This window comes from Chelonoidis abingdonii, chromosome 2 (genome assembly GCF_003597395.2).
Source record: "Chelonoidis abingdonii isolate Lonesome George chromosome 2, CheloAbing_2.0, whole genome shotgun sequence".
Lineage (NCBI taxonomy): Eukaryota > Metazoa > Chordata > Testudines > Testudinidae > Chelonoidis > Chelonoidis abingdonii.
Window position 1 is genome coordinate 47,075,644 of NC_133770.1, and position 18,822 is coordinate 47,094,465.

Genomic DNA, 18,822 nt, shown 5'->3' on the forward strand with positions numbered 1-18,822 from the left:
AGAGAAACGTGGGTGCATGATGTCCAAACAATACACAGTTTCTTGTAAAAGAAAACTTTTTTGGTTTCTTGGGACCTATGCTGTTAATTTTGAAATATAACAGCAGGGTTTTCAGATGTTACTCCCACAGTAGATTCTTGGTGACGGCGTTGGATTCACAGAAACCCCTCTGGGGAAGCTGCCCCCTGAATGTGCCTTGGGGAATACCCACTGGCTCCCTGTTTTTCCCTGCAGCTCGGGACTTTCAAGCCACCCTGTTGGTCCCACTGAGCCCAGAGGCCCTGGTCTAACACACATGTTTTAAATCGATTTTAAACAGTGGTAAATCGATTAACGCTGTATACCCGTCCACAACTGCAACACTCTTTATATCGATATAAAGAGGGCAACTTTATAATCGATTTCTTGGTACTCGTCCCAGACGAAGGAGGAGTAGCAACTTAAAATCGTATAACATGATCGGATTGGGTTAGTGCTTGGGCCCGCAAATCGGACAGTATTGGCCCTCTGGGCGGTAATCCCAACAGTGCACCCACTGACTGCTTCTGGACAGCACAATCCTGAAAACTCGGATGCACGGGCAGGTAAAACAGGAAAAAAGCCCGCGAACTTTTGGATTACATTTCCTTGTTTTGCCCAGTGGGAGCCTGATCAGCACCGGGTGGCGATGCAGTCTCCCAATCCAAAAAAGAAGCTCTTCCAGCCATGGACCCGACCGGGAGATAATGGATCTGATCGTTTTATGGGGGAGCAAATCTGCTTGTATCAGAAGCTCCGTTACCAAGAAGACGAAATGCAAAGCGTTTTGGAAAAAAAATCTCCCAGGCTAACCAGTGCTGCCAAATGACAGGTGTAATGGGAAAGCCAAAGAATCAATGGACGCTCATGGAGGGGCAGGGAGGGGGTAACTGGGATTCCCAGCTTAATCTCACAGTCCCACAGCAGTCTCTGAAAAGTATTTGCATATTTCTTGGCTGAGCTCCCAATGTCTGTAGTCAAACAACAGTGTCTGGGCGGGTTGGTTAGGGGATAGCTTCCTCAGTTTCCTTCCCCCAAACCCCCCCACCCCCACGGTGAAAGAAAAGGGAAAGAAATCCATTCTTGGACTTTCTTTTTCCAATGTCCACCTATCGTGTGTAACTGAAATGCTGGCTGGTAGATGCGATGCTGCAGGGCAGTGAGAGCGGATATTCGGCTCCTCTCCCCCTTCCCCGGTGGTAAGAATGGTGCAAATGGACTCGGTAACTGGTCCTCCTAAAACTGCCTGAGTGCCTCCATGCTTTATTAACTCAATATGGGGACCTGGGTTAAAAACCAGGAATGATTCCTGGTTCACTCCAGTTAAGATGGACAGAACAGCTTTTAGTAAGGCCCGTCCTTCATCATAGCAACTTGGGGGCTGAGCTTCCCAATTCAAGCCCCCTCCCTTTCCTGGTAAAGAAAAGAGATTCTGTACTGCCTGGACCTGTCATAGCACAGCATCCTGGGCTTCTCCTCCCCCGCAACCGCTTTTATGTCCTGCCCTGGACTGTCAATAGCCCCCAGGAAGGCTTGCCTTCCGCTCATATTTTATCTCACTAACCACATTCCTCGCATTCTTTAAAGTCCAGTGGACACAAATGGGGGGGGGACACTGCCACGGTAATAGCCCAGGAAAGGTTTGGGGAGGAGGAAGAGCAACGGTGGGGTGTGCAGGGGCACCCCTGAATACTGAACATGGGAGCCAGCTTTGCTCTGATACACTGTCCTCATAGTTACGCTTGGCCCTTATTTACATGAGGAGGATGACTCTATTTTTAAGGAAAACCAAGCCAAGTAAAAGGAAGTTATCATTGGGACTTGTCCGGGGCATTCCCACTTATTTGCTTTGTGCGCCCCCGGCCCGCCCTCTTCACGCCCAGAGGGGCCCACTCACTGATCAGCAAGCGGAACAGTCAGGAGGAGGAGAATAACCCACATTGCCAATTTTCTCCGCAGTAGACCAGTACAGAAACGACTGGTAACCATCTGTGCTATCATGCAAAAGCAAATGATGCTGGCTGTATCGCGCTCTTGTCCGCGGGCATCCGTTACAACATATGGTGCCCGGGAAAAAAAAGCTGAATGGGGCTCCCATGGGTTTGCCGGCTATGGCGTCCTTGGCCAAGGGCATCCAGGGGAAAAGGCGGCGAAAGGGAATGGTCAAGCTGTTTGTTCTTTCCCAAGGGAAAGGGAATGAACTGACACATTTTACCAGGAAAACCAACCCCGCGATGAATGGTCACCCAGAAATTCCAAGGGGCGGGAGGGACTCTGCGGGAACCTATGGGATAGCTACGGAAATAGCTAAACCACAAATGCAACGCCGCTTCAGAAAATCAGGACGCTAGTCTCGGGGACCAGGACGCACAACGCCCGAATACGTGTGCCTAGTTATGTGCCCGTGTGGAAATTTGACTTTATAATACAGTTTTTATAAACCCGATTTAGCTAATTCGATATTATCATGTAGCTGTAACGTGTGGCCAAGACACTTGGTGGTCTGGCTCCCAGCATAAGGACCTTGGTCTGAATTAACTTGGCCCCAAAGCCTGGCAGGGTTAACCTGAAAAACAGCTTCACATGTGTGGCTTGTCTTTAACACCGGATGCCCAGCTCCCAATGGGGTCCAACCCAAATAAAACCATTTTTTCCCCTGTAATAAAGCTTATCCCAGGTAAAATCTATAAATGTTTTCACTTGTCTATAACACTAATAGAGAGAATTATCAACCAGGGTTTGGCTCCCCCAGGTATTACACAGTACTGCGAAGTAATTAATTAAGTTAAAAAGTGGAGGTTTATTAAATACAGGAAGGAAAAAGTAGGATTTTAAGGGTTTCCAAGTAGTAACAGACAGAGCAAAGTAAGTCCACCAAGCAAAATAAAAAAAAATGTGCAAAATCTATTGGTCTAATCAAACTGAAATACCAGATAATCTCCATCAGTTTCCAGAATGCTTCCTTTACCAGGACTAATCTCCTTTTTAGCCTGGGTCCAGCCAACCAACTTCACACCCCTTTCAGTCTTTGTCCTTCATATCCAGTTTCTTCAGTCTCCTGGGCGGGGTGGAAAGCGCTCATTCTTAGCCAGCTGAAAAGACGCATGGAGGGTCGCCCTCCCCAAGGGTTAAATAGCTTCCTTTCCTTTCCTGGTGACCACCCCTCCCTGCCCCTCTGTGTAGAATTCCAGTTCCATCAAAATGGGAGAATTAGAATCAACAGGGCAGTCCTTCATTGCCCATGCAAATGGACCTCAGGAACTTGCAAGGTACACACATTGGGAAACCGCTCAGGTTCTGTAAGTTGCACCAATCTATATGTAAAGGGGTCATATAAGGTGTCTAAGACCAGTTACAGGTTACTGGTTAGATTTGTGCTGTCTGTATATGTATCATTTTTGTAGTTGAATATATTGATAATGGCTTGTATATGGTCTGTATTTCCACATGTTTCCTGTGTTACTGAAAAGAAGCCTAAACCAAGTTGGTGTTAGCTCAGCTTAGCCTGCTTGTATGCCATTAAGGGACCATCAACTACCACAATGACCATGGAGAGAAGGGGATACACCCTGTGACTCAGCGTTAGTATGCAGAAACTGGCCCATGAATCTGCAAACTCCATTTGCTGTAACTTCCACAGTAGACTTTGCCATTCCCCTGTATGTAATTGATTCAGTTTAACCAATTCTAGCTCTCTCACCTCTATCATTTTTCCTTTTATTAATAAACCTTTAGATTTTAGATTTAAAGGATTGGCAACAGCGTGATTTGTATGTACTATATACTAAACCCATAACCTAATGCCAGCGTCCCCCATACTCTTATGTTGCCCCCGATGACTAATGACTGACACGCCACAACCTGGTATCTCTTTATTTAAATATTCTCTAATAAACATATTGACCTGGGTCCGGGCTTGTCCTTTGGGATCGGAGGAACCTTTTCTTTTCTGGGGTGTTGGTTTTCGTAACCATTCATCCCAGGACGTGTGACTGGTGTGTAAATAGGGAGACTGGGAGTGTCTAAAGGAAATTGCTTGTGTGACTTGCAGTTAGCCCAGTGGGGTGAAACTGAAGTTCCTTTTTTGTCTGGCTGGTTGGTTTGCCTTAGATGGAGAAACCCCAGCTAGGCTGTGACTGCCTGTTTGAGCAATTTGGTCCTGATTTGGCACTCTCAGTTAGGTCCCGCCAAAATCACTTTCTCTGATGTGGTTTTGGCGGGACCCAACGAGAGTCCAAATCAGGACCAATTGCTCAAACAGGCAGTCACAGCCCTAGGTGGGTTCTCCCCTCTAGACAAACCAAAACCAGCCAACAAAAGGACTTCAGTTTCACCCCACTGGCTAACTGCAAGTCACACAAGCAATTTCCTTGACACTCCAGTTCCCATTATCACCACCAGTCCACACTCCTGGGGATGAATGGTTACGAAAACAACACCCCAGTAAAGAAAAAAGGTTCTCCGATCCATAAGGACCAAGCCCAGACCCAGGTCAATAGTTTATTAGAGAATATTAAATAAGGATGATACACAGAGTTTGGCGTGTCAGTCATTAGTCATCGGGGCAACACACAGAGTATGGGGGACCCTGCGTATGATGATCTCTCTCTTTAACCTGGTCTTAGACACCTTATATGACCCCCTTTACATAAGATTTGGTGCCACTACAGAACCTTGGTTGCAACCCATATTCTATATGGTCCCAGTTTATATCAATAACGTCACACACGTTACAAAATGGAATGGTCACAGCAGAAGGAAGAATATCATTTGGTTTACCAGCTGAGCTCAGAGTGGACAGCAAACCTTATATCAACAGCAGGAGTTTGTCCCTTATAGTTTTAAATGGTTTTACTGCTTCACTGGAGAAGGTGGGAAGTTGAGCCAACATGCAGTAAGGAAAGGACTTACAACAACACTTTTGTTATATAATAATAATTATGATCTACTTAGCCATAATTCTATTTAGCTATTTCCTCAACAGCTGGGCTTTTAAATGTAATTTTTTTTGTCTCAGTGGGTGCACTGGTTGTGGCTGCTTCTTGCCAATTCATTTAGCATTTACCACAGAGTAAAATTATTAATGTCTCCTATTATGGACCCTCCTAACCCAAATCTCATTATTGGACATTCAGCAGATTTTTTTTCATTAATTCTGGCTCAAGAAAGCAAATGCACTTTCATGACCCATACCCTATGATTCTTTGTATGCAGCTCCACAGCTGAGACGTGTTACATTGGATGAGAACATGCATTCATTCGCACAGTTTCTTTTTTCAGTATTGCTTATTAGGAATATTTGTATTTCCAGAAAACTGATAAATTGGCTTCTAATCGTTACTTTTGCAACAACAGCTGTTATCCCAGCTGATAGCTGTTATAGTAAATTTCACTACATACTCCACAATATCACAAGCCTTTAATAGCAGGCAGGTATTGTTGGGATTCTCATTTCTAGAATATGTAGTATCAGAATAAGAGCTGCATGTCTTAATGCATGACGATCACGTGCCCGACTATCTTTCCAATCCAGATCACGCTCTTGGAAATCTGTGTGAAGTGGTACAAGAAAGGATTATTAGAATGGCAACATTGAAATCAAGAGAGGACAGTGCTGCAGACTCTTTCCATTTTATCCCTTCCCCACACCTTGACCTCACTGTTATGGATTGACATGATCTTCGCAAGTCCATTCAACTTGCTCAGCTTTACCTGTGCTGCCTCTAATGTCTCAGACAGAACTGAGTGGTCTCATGATCCTCATTCTGCCTAGGATCAGGAAAAAATTAAAGGAACTCCAGTTAAAGCCATGAGTGCCCCAAAGCAGCATGCACCACTCTAAAGCCACAGGCTGAGAGTCACTTCCATAGGAGGCAAATGGTCCTGAAAAAGTATGGCAAATGAAAAATATGGTCATTTCTGCATTTCAGTAAAAGAAGGGACAAAATTGCAGCATTGCATTTGAGCACTTGATGACTTACATCCTGTAGTTATTTTTCAGGGTTCCTTTGTAATGGAGAGCAGGAAGACTTTGGATCAGGATGAAGTTCAGAAACCGGAGCCTGGGAGAAATACGGGAAACCATAAAGATTCGGTAACATCCATATAAAAAAAGCTCATATGCATCATACAAGTGTTTGATCTCATACCTTGGTTGTTCTGGAGAATTAACTGTTTTCATAACACAAGGATCTCATCAGCTCGTCTTTAAGTCTTGTCATGAGGAGCTAAAAAGATAGACATTTCATTCTGTGTAGTCAGAGACCGTGCTTAACCACACAGTTTGGGCCAGTGGAGTGGCAGCACAGTTCAGAGCTACATAAGGGATTTGAGTTGTGCCCTACTAGCTGAACAAAGCCCAGTAGAAATCATTTTATTCCAGTAAGAAATCTCTGAACTCCCCCTTTAACAGACAGTCTTTTTAAAGTAGTCATCTCACAATGAACATTGTCTTCCTCACTGCTCCCAAAAGAAAAGTCCAGCAAAAAAAAATCTTTTCCAGCAGAAATTTGCCTCTGCAGGAGGAAGCTGGACTGGGAAGTACTCTGTGACTGGAGCCTATTTCTGAACCTGCCTAAAGTCATGTCTCTGGGCAGAGTTCCTCTGGGCCATGTCCACTGGCTCCCTGGATGACTTTGAGAAGCAGAGGGTACAGTCCAGGGTTCTCTGCTCAGTGTCCGCCTCTGGCTCCCTGCTTTTAACCCTGTGACCCTCGCTCCCTGCTTTTAACCCTGTGACCCTCACTCCCTTGCCTGGTTTTTTTCATTTCTTCTCCCCCCCCCCTCCCCCCCGCCCCAAATCTGCTTGAAGCCTGGGTCAAGTAGCTCCTCCTCTTAGGCTGGGGGGAGGGCCTTTATAAAAGGGGCAGGCTTGTGCCCACTCATCCCCCAGAGCCTCAGTAGGTGCTGAGTCACAGAACTAATTCCTTATTCTGAGGGTAGCTATCCCTTATCATTGAATTAGGCCTTTCAAACCACTTCTTCAAAAGGTTAAAACCTCTGGGTTAAGTTCACAGATGAATTTTAGAGCGTGTAATTTACCCCACCTTCTGTCCTCTCCGCATGTATGTTACACTAGTTCAGTCTGCCTCTGCTCACCCTCTAGAGCTGCTTACGGAATGTCTGCACTGCAATCCAAGATGCGATTGCAGCTCAGGCAGATATAATCACGCTAGCTTTACTCACACTGTCGTTGCTAAACATATCAGTGTAGATGTGGCAGCATGGGCTAGTGATGGGAGTAGGTACTCAAGGACCCCAGCCCTTGTATAGCCCGTGCTGAGCCCTGAGCTGCCACATCTACACTTCCGTTTTTAGCCATGCTAGCTAGATTAAAGCTAGCACGGGAGTATGTCTACCTGAGCTACAGTCACACCTCCAATTGCATCATAGGGGTACCCCTAGCCTGAGTGCATCTAATGGAGTCTGTCTTCACAGACAGCCAAGCTATGCTTTTACTGTGGCATAACTAGCATGTTAGCTGTCTTAGTGTAAAACCTACTGGAGACAAGGCATAAGGTAAACTAGGTCAAACCGCAGAGGAGGGCTGTACTCACCTCGCTGTCATGGAGTTACCATTGCAAGTACCTTGTCTCCACTTAGGATTTTACAGCAAGATCACTATACAGACTTGTTATCTCACTGTCAAAAACCCAAATACTGTTCTGTCAGTGAATACAAAGCCTTACAGTATGCTTGCACTTCGAGCTGGGTGTGGAATTCCTAGCTCAAGGAGACATACCCTTGCTAGCTCTGATGGAGCTAGCATGCTAAAAATAGAGTGTAGCTGTGGCAGCAGGAAGAGCTAGCTTCCTCAGGTATGTGCCTGTGGTTTCGGACAGTTGCATACTCGGGCTGGCTACCCTTCCTGCTGTTCAACCAACCCCTCATGCAACTGGGACTACGTAGCTAGCACAGGTATGTCTCCTTGAGCTGGAAATTTCAATCCTAGCTTGAAGTGGAGACTCGCACCCAATTACCAGTGAGCTACATGATGCCCCCTTTTGCATATCATCTCTAAATTTTCCCCTCTGACTTGTGTCAGCATAATTGTCATATGGAGCAGTTTGGTTCTTGAGAATGATGCTGGATGACAGCCCGGAACCTGCTTTGGGAGAATAGGCACTGACTTCATGGGAACTCCAGGGCTGCAACACCCATGCTGAAAAATAGTGGGTGCTCAGCAGCCACCTGCCAGTCAGCTGCTCGGCAGGCCCCCGCCTCCCTGTCCTCTGCCTCCTGCCCCCAGTGCCTGCCACTAATCAGCTGTTCAGCGGCAGGCAGGAGGCACTGGGAGGAGGGGGTTGGAGCAGGATGGGAAGAGGTGGAGTGAGGGCAGGGAATGCTTGGGGAGGGGGCAGAGAGGAGGCAGGAAGAGGCAGAGCAAGAGTGGGGCCTGGGGGAAAGAGCAGAGTGGGGGCAGGGCCTCTGGGTGAAGCAAGGGTGAACCACCCACCCGGAAAGAAGAAAGTTAGCGCCTGTGTTTGGGAGTCCTCCAATGTCCTAATGTGAGGCAGATTTACAACTTCCAAATTACAGTCACTAATTATTTTTTCCCAAATCTAGTACAGAGACTTTTCTTCACTGAGTTCTGGACATATGCCAAGTTAGATGTCTTCAAATGGAACCCTTTCTGGCTTATTTGAGGCTTTATTTTATTTTTACGGGATTATGGAGGAACACTTCTTTTGGATTGTGAAGAATAAATGTAATTCCCCACCCCCAGACAAACTTTTACCATCATTCCATAGATATAAAAGGAAAACATAAATTCTAATCTGTTTCCCTCTCCAAGAGGTAATAACCACAGGACAGTCTTTAAATTCACTGACTGTAATGCATGCTATAGTGTTATGCTGAAGTTCTGGCCTAATTCTGCTCCCACCAAAGTCAGTGAGAATTTTGTCACCAACTTCAGTGAGAGTCAATAAAGCCATGCCTACCTAGTAGAAGAAAATTCAATTCTGTAGTTGAGATGATCTAATTTTACATCATTTGTGAAGGGGGAAATGAGGCAGAAAACTATTAGATCTTGTGTGTATCTGGTGAGGGAGGGATGGACTCGAGCGTGGAGTGGGCTGATGTGTACTTCTAGCTCTTTGGTTTCTACTGTCTGTGAACCATCAATCAAAAAATTTTCAATTTCTCCTGCAAATGCAGTTAAAATATCACTGGCTGACTAGAATGTTGTATTATACAATCTCTGACTTCCATTGCCATATGCGTTATTTGGGTTACATTATTAATTTGTGTCTTGAAATTTATTCCTCTTATCAAAAGAGGTCATAATGAAATCTTCTCTTGTGGTAGTTAACTTCCTGGAGTGAAAATCTATTCAGAAGCCACCTTAGAAGATGAATAGGGAACCAGAAATCTAGATTTAAATTGCCTCAGCACAGATCAGCTAGGTACCTAAGTATCTGAGAGTTGAAATCTCACATGTTTGAGCTGTCTTGTCTTGGATAGCTATTATGTTACTGTTTTGTATAATGTAAAGGAAACATGGTGAACGGCAATAATGCAGGAATCTAACATGATTGATGGATTCTTTAATCTCCTCTTAAACTTGACACTTTTTTTTTTCCTTTTATCCTTTTCAGAATACGGATTTGCAAGTCACCTACACCCACAAAGATGTTGCATTTTTTCATTTACATCAAACACATCATTTTGATGAATTTGAATACTCTTCAGATCAACACTGCAAGGGAGATCTCTTCCCCAAATGGCACTTGCCACTGAAGATAGCATCTATATCCTCATTGCTAATATTTATCTATACTTTTCTGAGAGATGTGGTCCACCCTTTTGTCACTACTAATGAAAACACTTTCTATAAAATTCCAATCCTGGTTGTAAACAAAGTTTTACCAGTGGTTTCAATCACCCTTCTGGCTCTGGTTTATTTACCAGGAATATTAGCTGCAGGTTTCCAGCTCCACTATGGGACCAAGTATAAACGATTTCCACCATGGTTGAATGGATGGATGTTATCAAGAAAGCAACTCGGCCTTCTCAGTTTTTTCTTTGCCTCCATGCATGCATGCTATAGCTTGTGCTACCCAATGAGGAGATCTTACAGATACAAGCTTCTGAACTGGGCATACCAACAGGTAGGATTGGGTCCAAATATCTAACTAAAACTTGTTTATTGACAGAGTCCTGATCTCACATCTACTCAACTCACACAGAGAAGCCTGTGAAGAGAAAGATTGTCATTTGAATCTGAGGCAGCCGCCACAAAGCTCTTTGTTTAAAAACCAATGGGCTGACCCACAAAATATATATTGCTTCATTTAACAGGCCAGGGTATGTTAAAGTGAGAGAGCAGAATCTAATTGCTAAAGCCTCGAGTCGTGTCCTCCAGGTGTCAATCATGGGTCTGCCAATGAATCAGCATACTCTTGAGCAAGTCACTTCCCCTGTGTGGGTTTGAGATTAGCCCTCCATAAAACAACTACAGTCATACCTGCCTCTCAGGTAATTAGTTGTTTGTAAAGTACTTTGAGATCCTCCTCTGACTGTCTTCCTATCTATACAGCTCCTGTACTAATCCCAATTGCCATTGTCCTATAAATAACAAATAAGTGTAAAGTGGTGGTAGTCTTGAAGTCCCATCTCAGCTTTCCGCTAACAGCGTAGACATAGGTGCCGACTTCCTCACTTTCCCCTGGGTGCTCGACCCTCCCTCTGCCCCCGGCCCGCCCCCACTGCACCCCTTCCATGAGGGCCCACCCTTGCCCCACCTCTTCCCACCCCTACTCCACCCCCTTTCTCCCCCCATTCCAACTCCTTTTCCAAATCCCTGCCTCAGCCCCACCTCTCCCCCACCTCCTCCCCTGAATGTGCCACGTTCCTGCTTCCTCCCCCACCCCCAAGTATGCTAACACTGCCAAACAGCTGTTTGGTGACGGCCAGGTAGGAAATGCTGGGAGGTAGGTGGAGGAGCGGGGACGTGGCGCGCTCAGGGGAGAGGAGGAGGATGTGGGGTGGGAGGTGAGGGGAGCTTGGCTGCCAGTGAGTGCAGAGTACCCACTAATTTTTCCCCGTAGGTGCTCCAGCCCCAGAGCACTCACGGGGCCAGGGCCTATGAGCATAGATGTGTTTGACTCAAAAAGGGTAGAGTGCTTTCAGCTTCTTGAGAATTCTGCCCAGGCATAAGCTCTGTGCTCCAGAATTTGCAAAAAACTGGCCTGAGTGGCCTGCTGGGAATTTCCCTGGCATTAGAGTATCCCCAGGTAGCGTAGTGCTGCTAAGACACTCGCAGCCCCCAGTATGGAGAGTGTCCTGGCGCCATGTCAGGGCAGAATGACTGTGACTGGAGCACACTGCATTGTGGTGTTCCCTACCTGATGCAGTGGCCTCTTAAGGGCTATTGCAGGCAGCCATAAATTAGAACAACCTGGAGAATCAAGGTCCTCTGAAGTCTAATCCTTTCCTCTGTACAGACCATTGTTTTCAGGGCAGCTCAATGGGCCAAGTGTAATTCTTAGAGCTGAATAGCTATTCTGGCAGGATAACAAAGTAATTGAAAATGCCTGCTGATTAGCCCCTTAAAATAGTCCAGGTTAATATATTTCCTGTTAGAATCTTCCAAATATGGTGTTTAGCCATAGGTGGAATTTTGTTGTGAAAGAATAAAGATTCTCCTGCTGTGAAGTCAGGTTACAAAGGCTGAAGGACAAGTCTCCTCTGGGTGAAGCCGTTTCTCAAGTCAGTAAACACTTCTCAATGTGATTTTCCTTCAGCATAGACTGATGCAACCTTTATCATCAGAAGTAAACAACCCAACAATTAAATGCAGAGACTCAGCTGCATTCTCACTTGTAGGGCAAAAGCAAAAGAAAGGGAGTGAAAACAAAGCCCAGTATTTCTCTTGGCTTATGGCTAAATGACTCTAATGTAAAGCTACAATTCTTGGGAACAGCAAGGTCCTGTGTCAGTCTGTCACTTTAAATGTGATGTTCTTTTGGCAGGTCAAGCAAAAAAAGGAAAATGCCTGGATTGAACATGATGTCTGGAGAATGGAGATTTATGTGTCTCTAGGAATTCTGGGACTAGCTCTGCTGGCCATACTGGCAGTAACATCAATTCCATCTGTCAGCCATTCTTTGACCTGGAGAGAGTTCCACTATGTTCAGGTACACATAAACATTACATGTGATCTGTGTGCTCTTGGAGGATTTTACATTATAAATTAAGATCAGCAGTAATAGCCTTTCTTTAAAATATCAGAAAATCACAGTGTTCATGGAAACCAGTTTGAAAGTTTATTCAGTGTCCTTTGCCAATTACTTTGCAACAAACATTCTACTTTATTTGTTACTTGGCAAAAAAAGATTGACATATTGGTAGGCTACAATGTTGTTGAAGATTAGGCAACACGCCTTGTCATTAACAACAAGGTATCCCGATACCTCTAGGATACTAGTTCAGATGTCACCAACTTGACATTCTTGGTTATAAAAAATCAGATGGCTGTTCCATGGCCTCTTGCATGAGACTGTGCAAGAATAAGACTGTGGACTCAGTGCAGTTCATCACAAAAACCACTCTCACAATTTGCACCTTTGTTGGAGGCTTGATCATAAATTCAGGTATTAGAAGGGTGTTAACATGAGATTCTTTTGAGTCCAGACAGGATCATAGTATGTTGACAGGACAGTGGAGAGGCATTTGTACTGCCACATCCTATATCAAACCATTAAGGCCAGATCCCTGGGACCAAGCCAACTTGCATTCAGGATAGGAGACAAGGTAAGGGGAAAGCCACCTTCCAGCTCCACTAATCCAGGGGCTGGCCACTGACAGTGATGGCCACTTGGAGATCATTCCATTGGCCAAGTATCATTGCCATAAAAGGCATTTCAGTAATACCTTGGCCCATTCCTACTGGCCCAGCCACCCTGATGTGCCTGTGCAACACAAAGCAGATGGAAGGGAGGACAAGGATCAAGTCCTTACCATAAACATAGGCTTTCACTCTCCCTCTCCAGCAAAAAAGGTGTGTTCAAAGCAAAGGAACCTAGTTGAAAAGTTAAGGGGTCAAATTCTGCCCATAGGTACACCCAATCAATCCTACTTATGTACCAATCTCAGCATCCACATGTGCTTGCTTCGGCCACCTAAGCATCAGTTTGATGGCCTAGGGTTTTCCTCTAACTTGCATTAGTATTAATTTTAAAAGACTCCCCTGAAGTCAGTGTAAAACTGGTTTAACAGAGTGGTGAATCAGGCCCTGACCACCTAAACATGAAAGTTTGATTACCTATTAAGCACTCTGCATTAGGTCATCAATGAGTATCTCCTGACAGTGCAGTGATGAGGGATCATATGTACTGTAACATGAGAAGCAATCAGTTGTGGTTAAAATTCTCAGATGTATAGAGAGTAGCTGGGGGAAAGTAGTGAAGAGGGGCTTCTACCTCACAATTTTGGCTGTTCAGATTAAAGTACTGTTATCCCTTTTTGACCCAACCAGTAAGCCAAGATTCAGGATCTAGAGGGTTGTTTCAGGAGAAATTGCAGATACTCCAGTGTTTCTCTGATACAACTCTGTTAATTTCCAAAGAATGTACATAAAGTCCTGTTTCCCTGAACACAGCAGGAATCAAATAGCAGGAGACAGTTTCGTTTCTCTCAGTTCCAGCGAGCACTTAGCCCAAAAGCTCTCTCAGGAACGCATTCCCAGACGGAGCTGGTTCTGGCTGTGCCCTGGGCCTTCTACTGCTTGTGTCTCAGCTTCTGTGGTGCTTTTCCTTCCCTCCTGCTTTTATCACAGACACACACACACATTTCCACTAAAACAATATCCAGTGAAACCCCTTCACTTGTGTGTCTCTGTTTCTGACCTGTCTTGCATCTGCCTTTGTTTTGAGTGGTGCTCGTAGTGTTTCAGCGTCTTGGTTCTCTAGAGGAGCTCAATAGCTTCTCATGCTGTCCTAAATGAAAGGGCGGCAGTTATGCCCACCTTCTTCTTCAACTAGGCATCACCCAGCCCATACCAACAGCAAGGTAAAGAAGTCCATTTAACGAGAAGAATAACACTAATTTGCTAGATTAGTCTTGTAAACAAATAATGTATCAATCTGATTATGTGAAGGGATATCTAGAACATGAAAGTGCAGTGTATGATTTCCCAGTGATTACTATGAAAAGTTTTACATTTAAAAAAAACAACAATTTTTGTTTTCTCGCTGTTGCTTCTGTACTTTTTTCTCTTCGGGCTCAATCCTGAATTCCCTGAGCATCCTAAATCAAATCCAGTGATGTCAGTGGGAGTTATTTCTGTATAAGAAAGACAGCACTGAGCTCTTCTACAGTTATTAAATTGGGGGTGGAGGATTATAGCATGGAACATCAGAAGTTCTATATTGTACTAATTTGCTTTGCAAGAAATTAAAAAAAAAAATCTTACTTTGTACTTATAGAAATAAGAGGTGGGAAAGGCCTAACAAAACATCAAGTCACATCCATACTCCTGCTAACGCAGGATAAAAATGGCATGTGGGGAAACTGAGCTGATATCAAGAATGGACCTATGTCTTCTGAGGGAAGTACGATTTGTATGTAGCACCACAGACCACCCATCCCTCTTGACATCTCGTTTATACTGCTGCTACATGGAAAAGTTGCAAAAATGTGCCCAAACTTTCTCCCATTAAAGTCGAGGAGAATTTTGCCACTACTTTGATGAGTGTAGGATTGAGCCCCTTAGTTACTGAATTAATGGTCTTTGATCTGATCTAAAGCCCAGTGACTTTTGTGGGTTATGCATCAAGCCCTTAGTGTTTACAACATCTGCCTAATAAAGTACATTTTCTACTGTTATTGGGGGAAAAAAATAAACTTGTGTTCTTTTCTCTTTCCAGAGCAAGATGGGGTATTTAGCTTTGCTGCTATGCACAATTCACGCATTGGTATTTGCCTGGAATAAATGGGTTGACGTAAACCAATTTGTGTGGTACACCCCCCCTACATTTATGATAGCCGTTTTTCTTCCTATTATAGTCCTGCTTTGTAAAAGCGTCCTGCTTCTCCCATGCCTCAGGAAGAAGATCCAGAAGATCAGATGCGGTTGGGATGCTAACACAGAGATGAATAAAACACAGATGACTTCCAGACTGTAGATTGAATGAGTGTTTATCCTACTGCCATGTATAGGTTTAATGAGCTCTATGAAATGGTCACATGTTGGGGTTTTTTTGCATGCAGGGGTTAAATACTTCTTTTGTATTTTTCATTTCCACTTTTGTTTGGGGGTCTGGCATCTCTGTTCTCCTCTGACCTGATCTGGGCTAAGGGAGTACCCTTTACTGAGACAGTGGATTGAATTGGGGTCCTCAGGCATTCACTTATTTCTTTATTCTGAGTCTTATGCCATTTAAAATCTAATTCTTCATTCCCATAAGTAATACTATTATCAGCTATAGGGATAGGCAATCATAAATCACTGCTTGACATGTTGACTACAGAGGTCAATAAGATAACAGTTTGAAAGAACAGGATCTTACTCTTATGCTATAGAGGGTGTTTCCCATTGCTTGTTGTGTTTAAGGTAACACATCACATTTTTCCCCCATTCCTTTTTTCCCCTCTTTTTTTTTTTATTTTTTTTTTTCCTATTTGCTTCTTTATTTATTTCTTCCATGCTTTCAGCAGGAGCAAGCAGACACGCATGTGCTTAACTTAACTCGTGTACGTCCTCTCAGTGACTTCAGTGGGGCTGCTCACATGTAGGGTGACTAGATCACAACATTAAAATATTGAGACACATCGGTGTGCTGTCAGCCCTGCCCACAGTCCACCCCTGCTCCTCCCAGGCTCCACCCCAGGTCCCACGCCCTCCCCGCTTGGCCCACACACACACCAGGCCCTTCCTCATCCCCTGCTGGCTTGCTGCATCCCTCCTCAGTCCCCCACGCACCGCTCACCTCCTCACCCACCCCTGCCACCTGCCACTCACTCGCCTCTTCACCCTCCCCGCCTGCCACTCCCCTCTTCACCCCCCCCCACTCATCCCGACAACACCGACTTCCCCTCCACTGGGTGAGTGCTCGCCCACCCCCCTGCCTCTTCCTGCGCAATCATCCGCCCTCACTTCACCCCCATTCCACCCCCTTCCCCCAAGTCCGCACCTCTGCCCTGCCTCTTCTCCATCTCCTCCCCTGAGCATGTTGCAACCCTGCGCCGTGCCCCCCCCCCCCGCTTCCTCCTGGAAAGTGCTAAGTGCTGCCAAACAGCTGTTAGGTGGCAGGAAACACTGGGAGGGGGGAAGGAGCAGGGATGCGGCATGCTGAGGGGAGAAGGTGAGGAGCGGGAAGCTTGGCTGCAATTTTTCCCCATGGGTGCTCCAACCCTGGAGCACCCATGGAGGCAGCACCTCCCTCCCACTCGCCTCCTTACCTGAATGTCAGGACAAATGGTGTCCAGATCGTACATTGATCAGGACGCAGGACAAAGGGTTAAATACTGGGACAGTCCTGATTTTATCAGGACATCTGGTCATCCTACTCACATGAGTAAAGTTAAGATCATGCATAAGTGTTTTCAGGATTGACCTTTATTCTGTACCCAAGGGTGATTTTATTTTTCAGTTAAACCCTTTAGGCACTTCTGACCAAATAGGGTGGAGTGAGGCAGAAATGTCAGAGAATAAACAGCGCTTTGAAACTTATTAGCATTGACATAGTCCTTACTGAAGATTTTGTTTAAATTGGGTGAGAGCATTACTTTTTAAAATATGAAATCAATTCTGAATATACTTACTCTGCTTCTACTGAGATTTTAATCAAAGCTAATGAATCCTCACATTCTCTGTGATAGCAGCAGCTGATTGAATGATATTAGTTGAATAATTCACTTGACAAATGTCAGGATATTTTTCAAATAAATTATGCAGTGACTACTTTTTTCATTATTCACCCAGCGTTAGCTCCGTCACTGCCACTTTCCTGTTTGGGCTGACGAGGGAGCCCAGAACAGGTGCTGATGATGCCAGGCTGCTGTTGGGACCAATGAAATAAGAGTTGTAATTGCTTCCCTGGACCACACACAATAGACACACAGACCGCACATGGTAAAATGATCACAAAAAAAACCCTAAAAATCAAAAATAGGAGAAAATTGATGATTGGTAAAAAGGAATGGATCTATTGTACATTATACATGGATCCAGTATATCTTAAAACTAATTAGTCTACTATACATTAATGGACCTAGCATACCTAGCAAGACTAATGGACCAGTTAACATTGCTGTAGGGACAGTATATGTTACATTTTCTGTCTTTTTGTAACTGTAGTTTGCTACTTAAATCTTGCATTAAATATATTCATATGTTGCTTTAGTACAAGACGTAAGAGAGTGGTTACCTCTATACTTCACTGACTAAAGAGAAAGTGGATAACACTGTTAGTGGCTATGACTGGTCTGTACTTGTAGTGTTTAAAACACAAATAGATTTGAATATGTTCAGTGTTTCCAAACCCTCTAGCCGCCTAGAATCTCACTGCCAAGCTGTCACTATAAAAGTCAGTAGTGCCAGATAGAGATGGACATTTTCTAGGGAATTTAAACAAAGGACAGTAGTGTGCAATATGAATCCAAGAACATATCAGACTTATTTACTCCAGGAACAGGGCACATACAATTATCAGTACATTAACACTTGGAGTGCCATCACTAAAACAAATAAAATGAATGAGAGGATGTTATCGTGGACATAGATTAAGAGCTACCACTGGCTCCTGGTATTTGTTTAATCAAAGCATTATCTGCACTCCATAGTAAGGTACTGTAAAATAGTTTACTAACAATGCTACAGAACTTCACAAACCAGTTCATCAGATTAGATAATGGGTAGCAGAGTACTTTGAGTTCACCTCCTTCCTTTTACCCACAAACCAACTAGTATTTTTAGTATAAAAAATGTAGTGGCTGCTAATTTCCTCTCCCATTGTAGTGATGGGTGTGTGTGGAATCTAATTGCTTTTATATATTGTTCAAGATGTAACCATAAAACCTGAACAAATTGAATGGCTAGAGCCACATTCAGTCATAGCACAGGTAGAAATACCAGTGAGACACAGCTTAGGTAAGTGGAGTGCCCTACGTGCCTGAACCCCAGGCTATGTACCCTACACAGCTCTCTACTCACCCAAGCGGTTCCTCTCATAGCTACACTGCTTTTTGTAGGAGTGTAGTGTCCTACTCCCTCCCTGCTGGTGGAGACTTTCCCTACTGCAGTGAAAGACTGGGGCATCAGGAAAAGGTTCCAGCACCAGGAGTTACCGAAGCATTTCACTGTGGTGTGTAGCTACACCTGTAGTGCCTGCCATAAGTGTAGTCATAGGCCTGGTCTACACTACACGTTTATACCGAATTTAGCAGCGTTAAACTGATTTAACCCTGCACCCGTCCACACAACAAGGCCCTTTATATCAATATAAAGGGCTCTTTAAACCGGTTTCTGTACTCCTCCCCGACGAGAGGAGTAGCGCTGAAATCGGTATTGCCATGTCGGATTAGGGTTAGTGTGGCCGCAAATCGACGGTATTGGCCTCCGGGCGGTATCCCACAGTGCGGAGCCATGTGACGCCTCTGAAGCGATCTGAACTCGCGATGCAGCTGGCCAGGTAGACAGGAATGTCCCACGCGAACTTTTGAATACACCGTTATTTGGCCAGCTGTGGAGCTCTGATCGCACGGGTGGCGCATGTACAAAGCCCAAACCAAAAGAGCTCCAGTAATGGACCGTACGGGAGTGATACGGACTGATCGCTGTATGGGGAGACAAATGGGTTTG

General features: G+C 44.7%; 1 protein-coding gene across 3 annotated transcripts in view; it reads left to right on the forward strand.

The window, feature by feature from the left end:
• Window positions 1-15,351, forward strand: part of STEAP1 (STEAP family member 1) — a 17,239-nt gene extending 1,888 nt beyond the window's left edge. For 2 of the 3 annotated variants that reach the window (XM_032780900.2, XM_032780901.2), the window contains exons 2-5: window positions 6,020-6,112; window positions 9,617-10,129; window positions 11,993-12,157; window positions 14,888-15,351. In XM_032780900.2, coding sequence (XP_032636791.1) covers window positions 6,032-6,112; window positions 9,617-10,129; window positions 11,993-12,157; window positions 14,888-15,145 — 1,017 coding nt within the window. In that variant the 5' untranslated portion in view covers window positions 6,020-6,031 and the 3' untranslated portion in view covers window positions 15,146-15,351. The remainder of the gene's footprint in view (window positions 1-6,019; window positions 6,113-9,616; window positions 10,130-11,992; window positions 12,158-14,887) is intronic. The other variant, XM_032780904.2, reaches the window with a different exon arrangement.
• The last annotated feature ends 3,471 nt before the right edge of the window (window positions 15,352-18,822 follow it).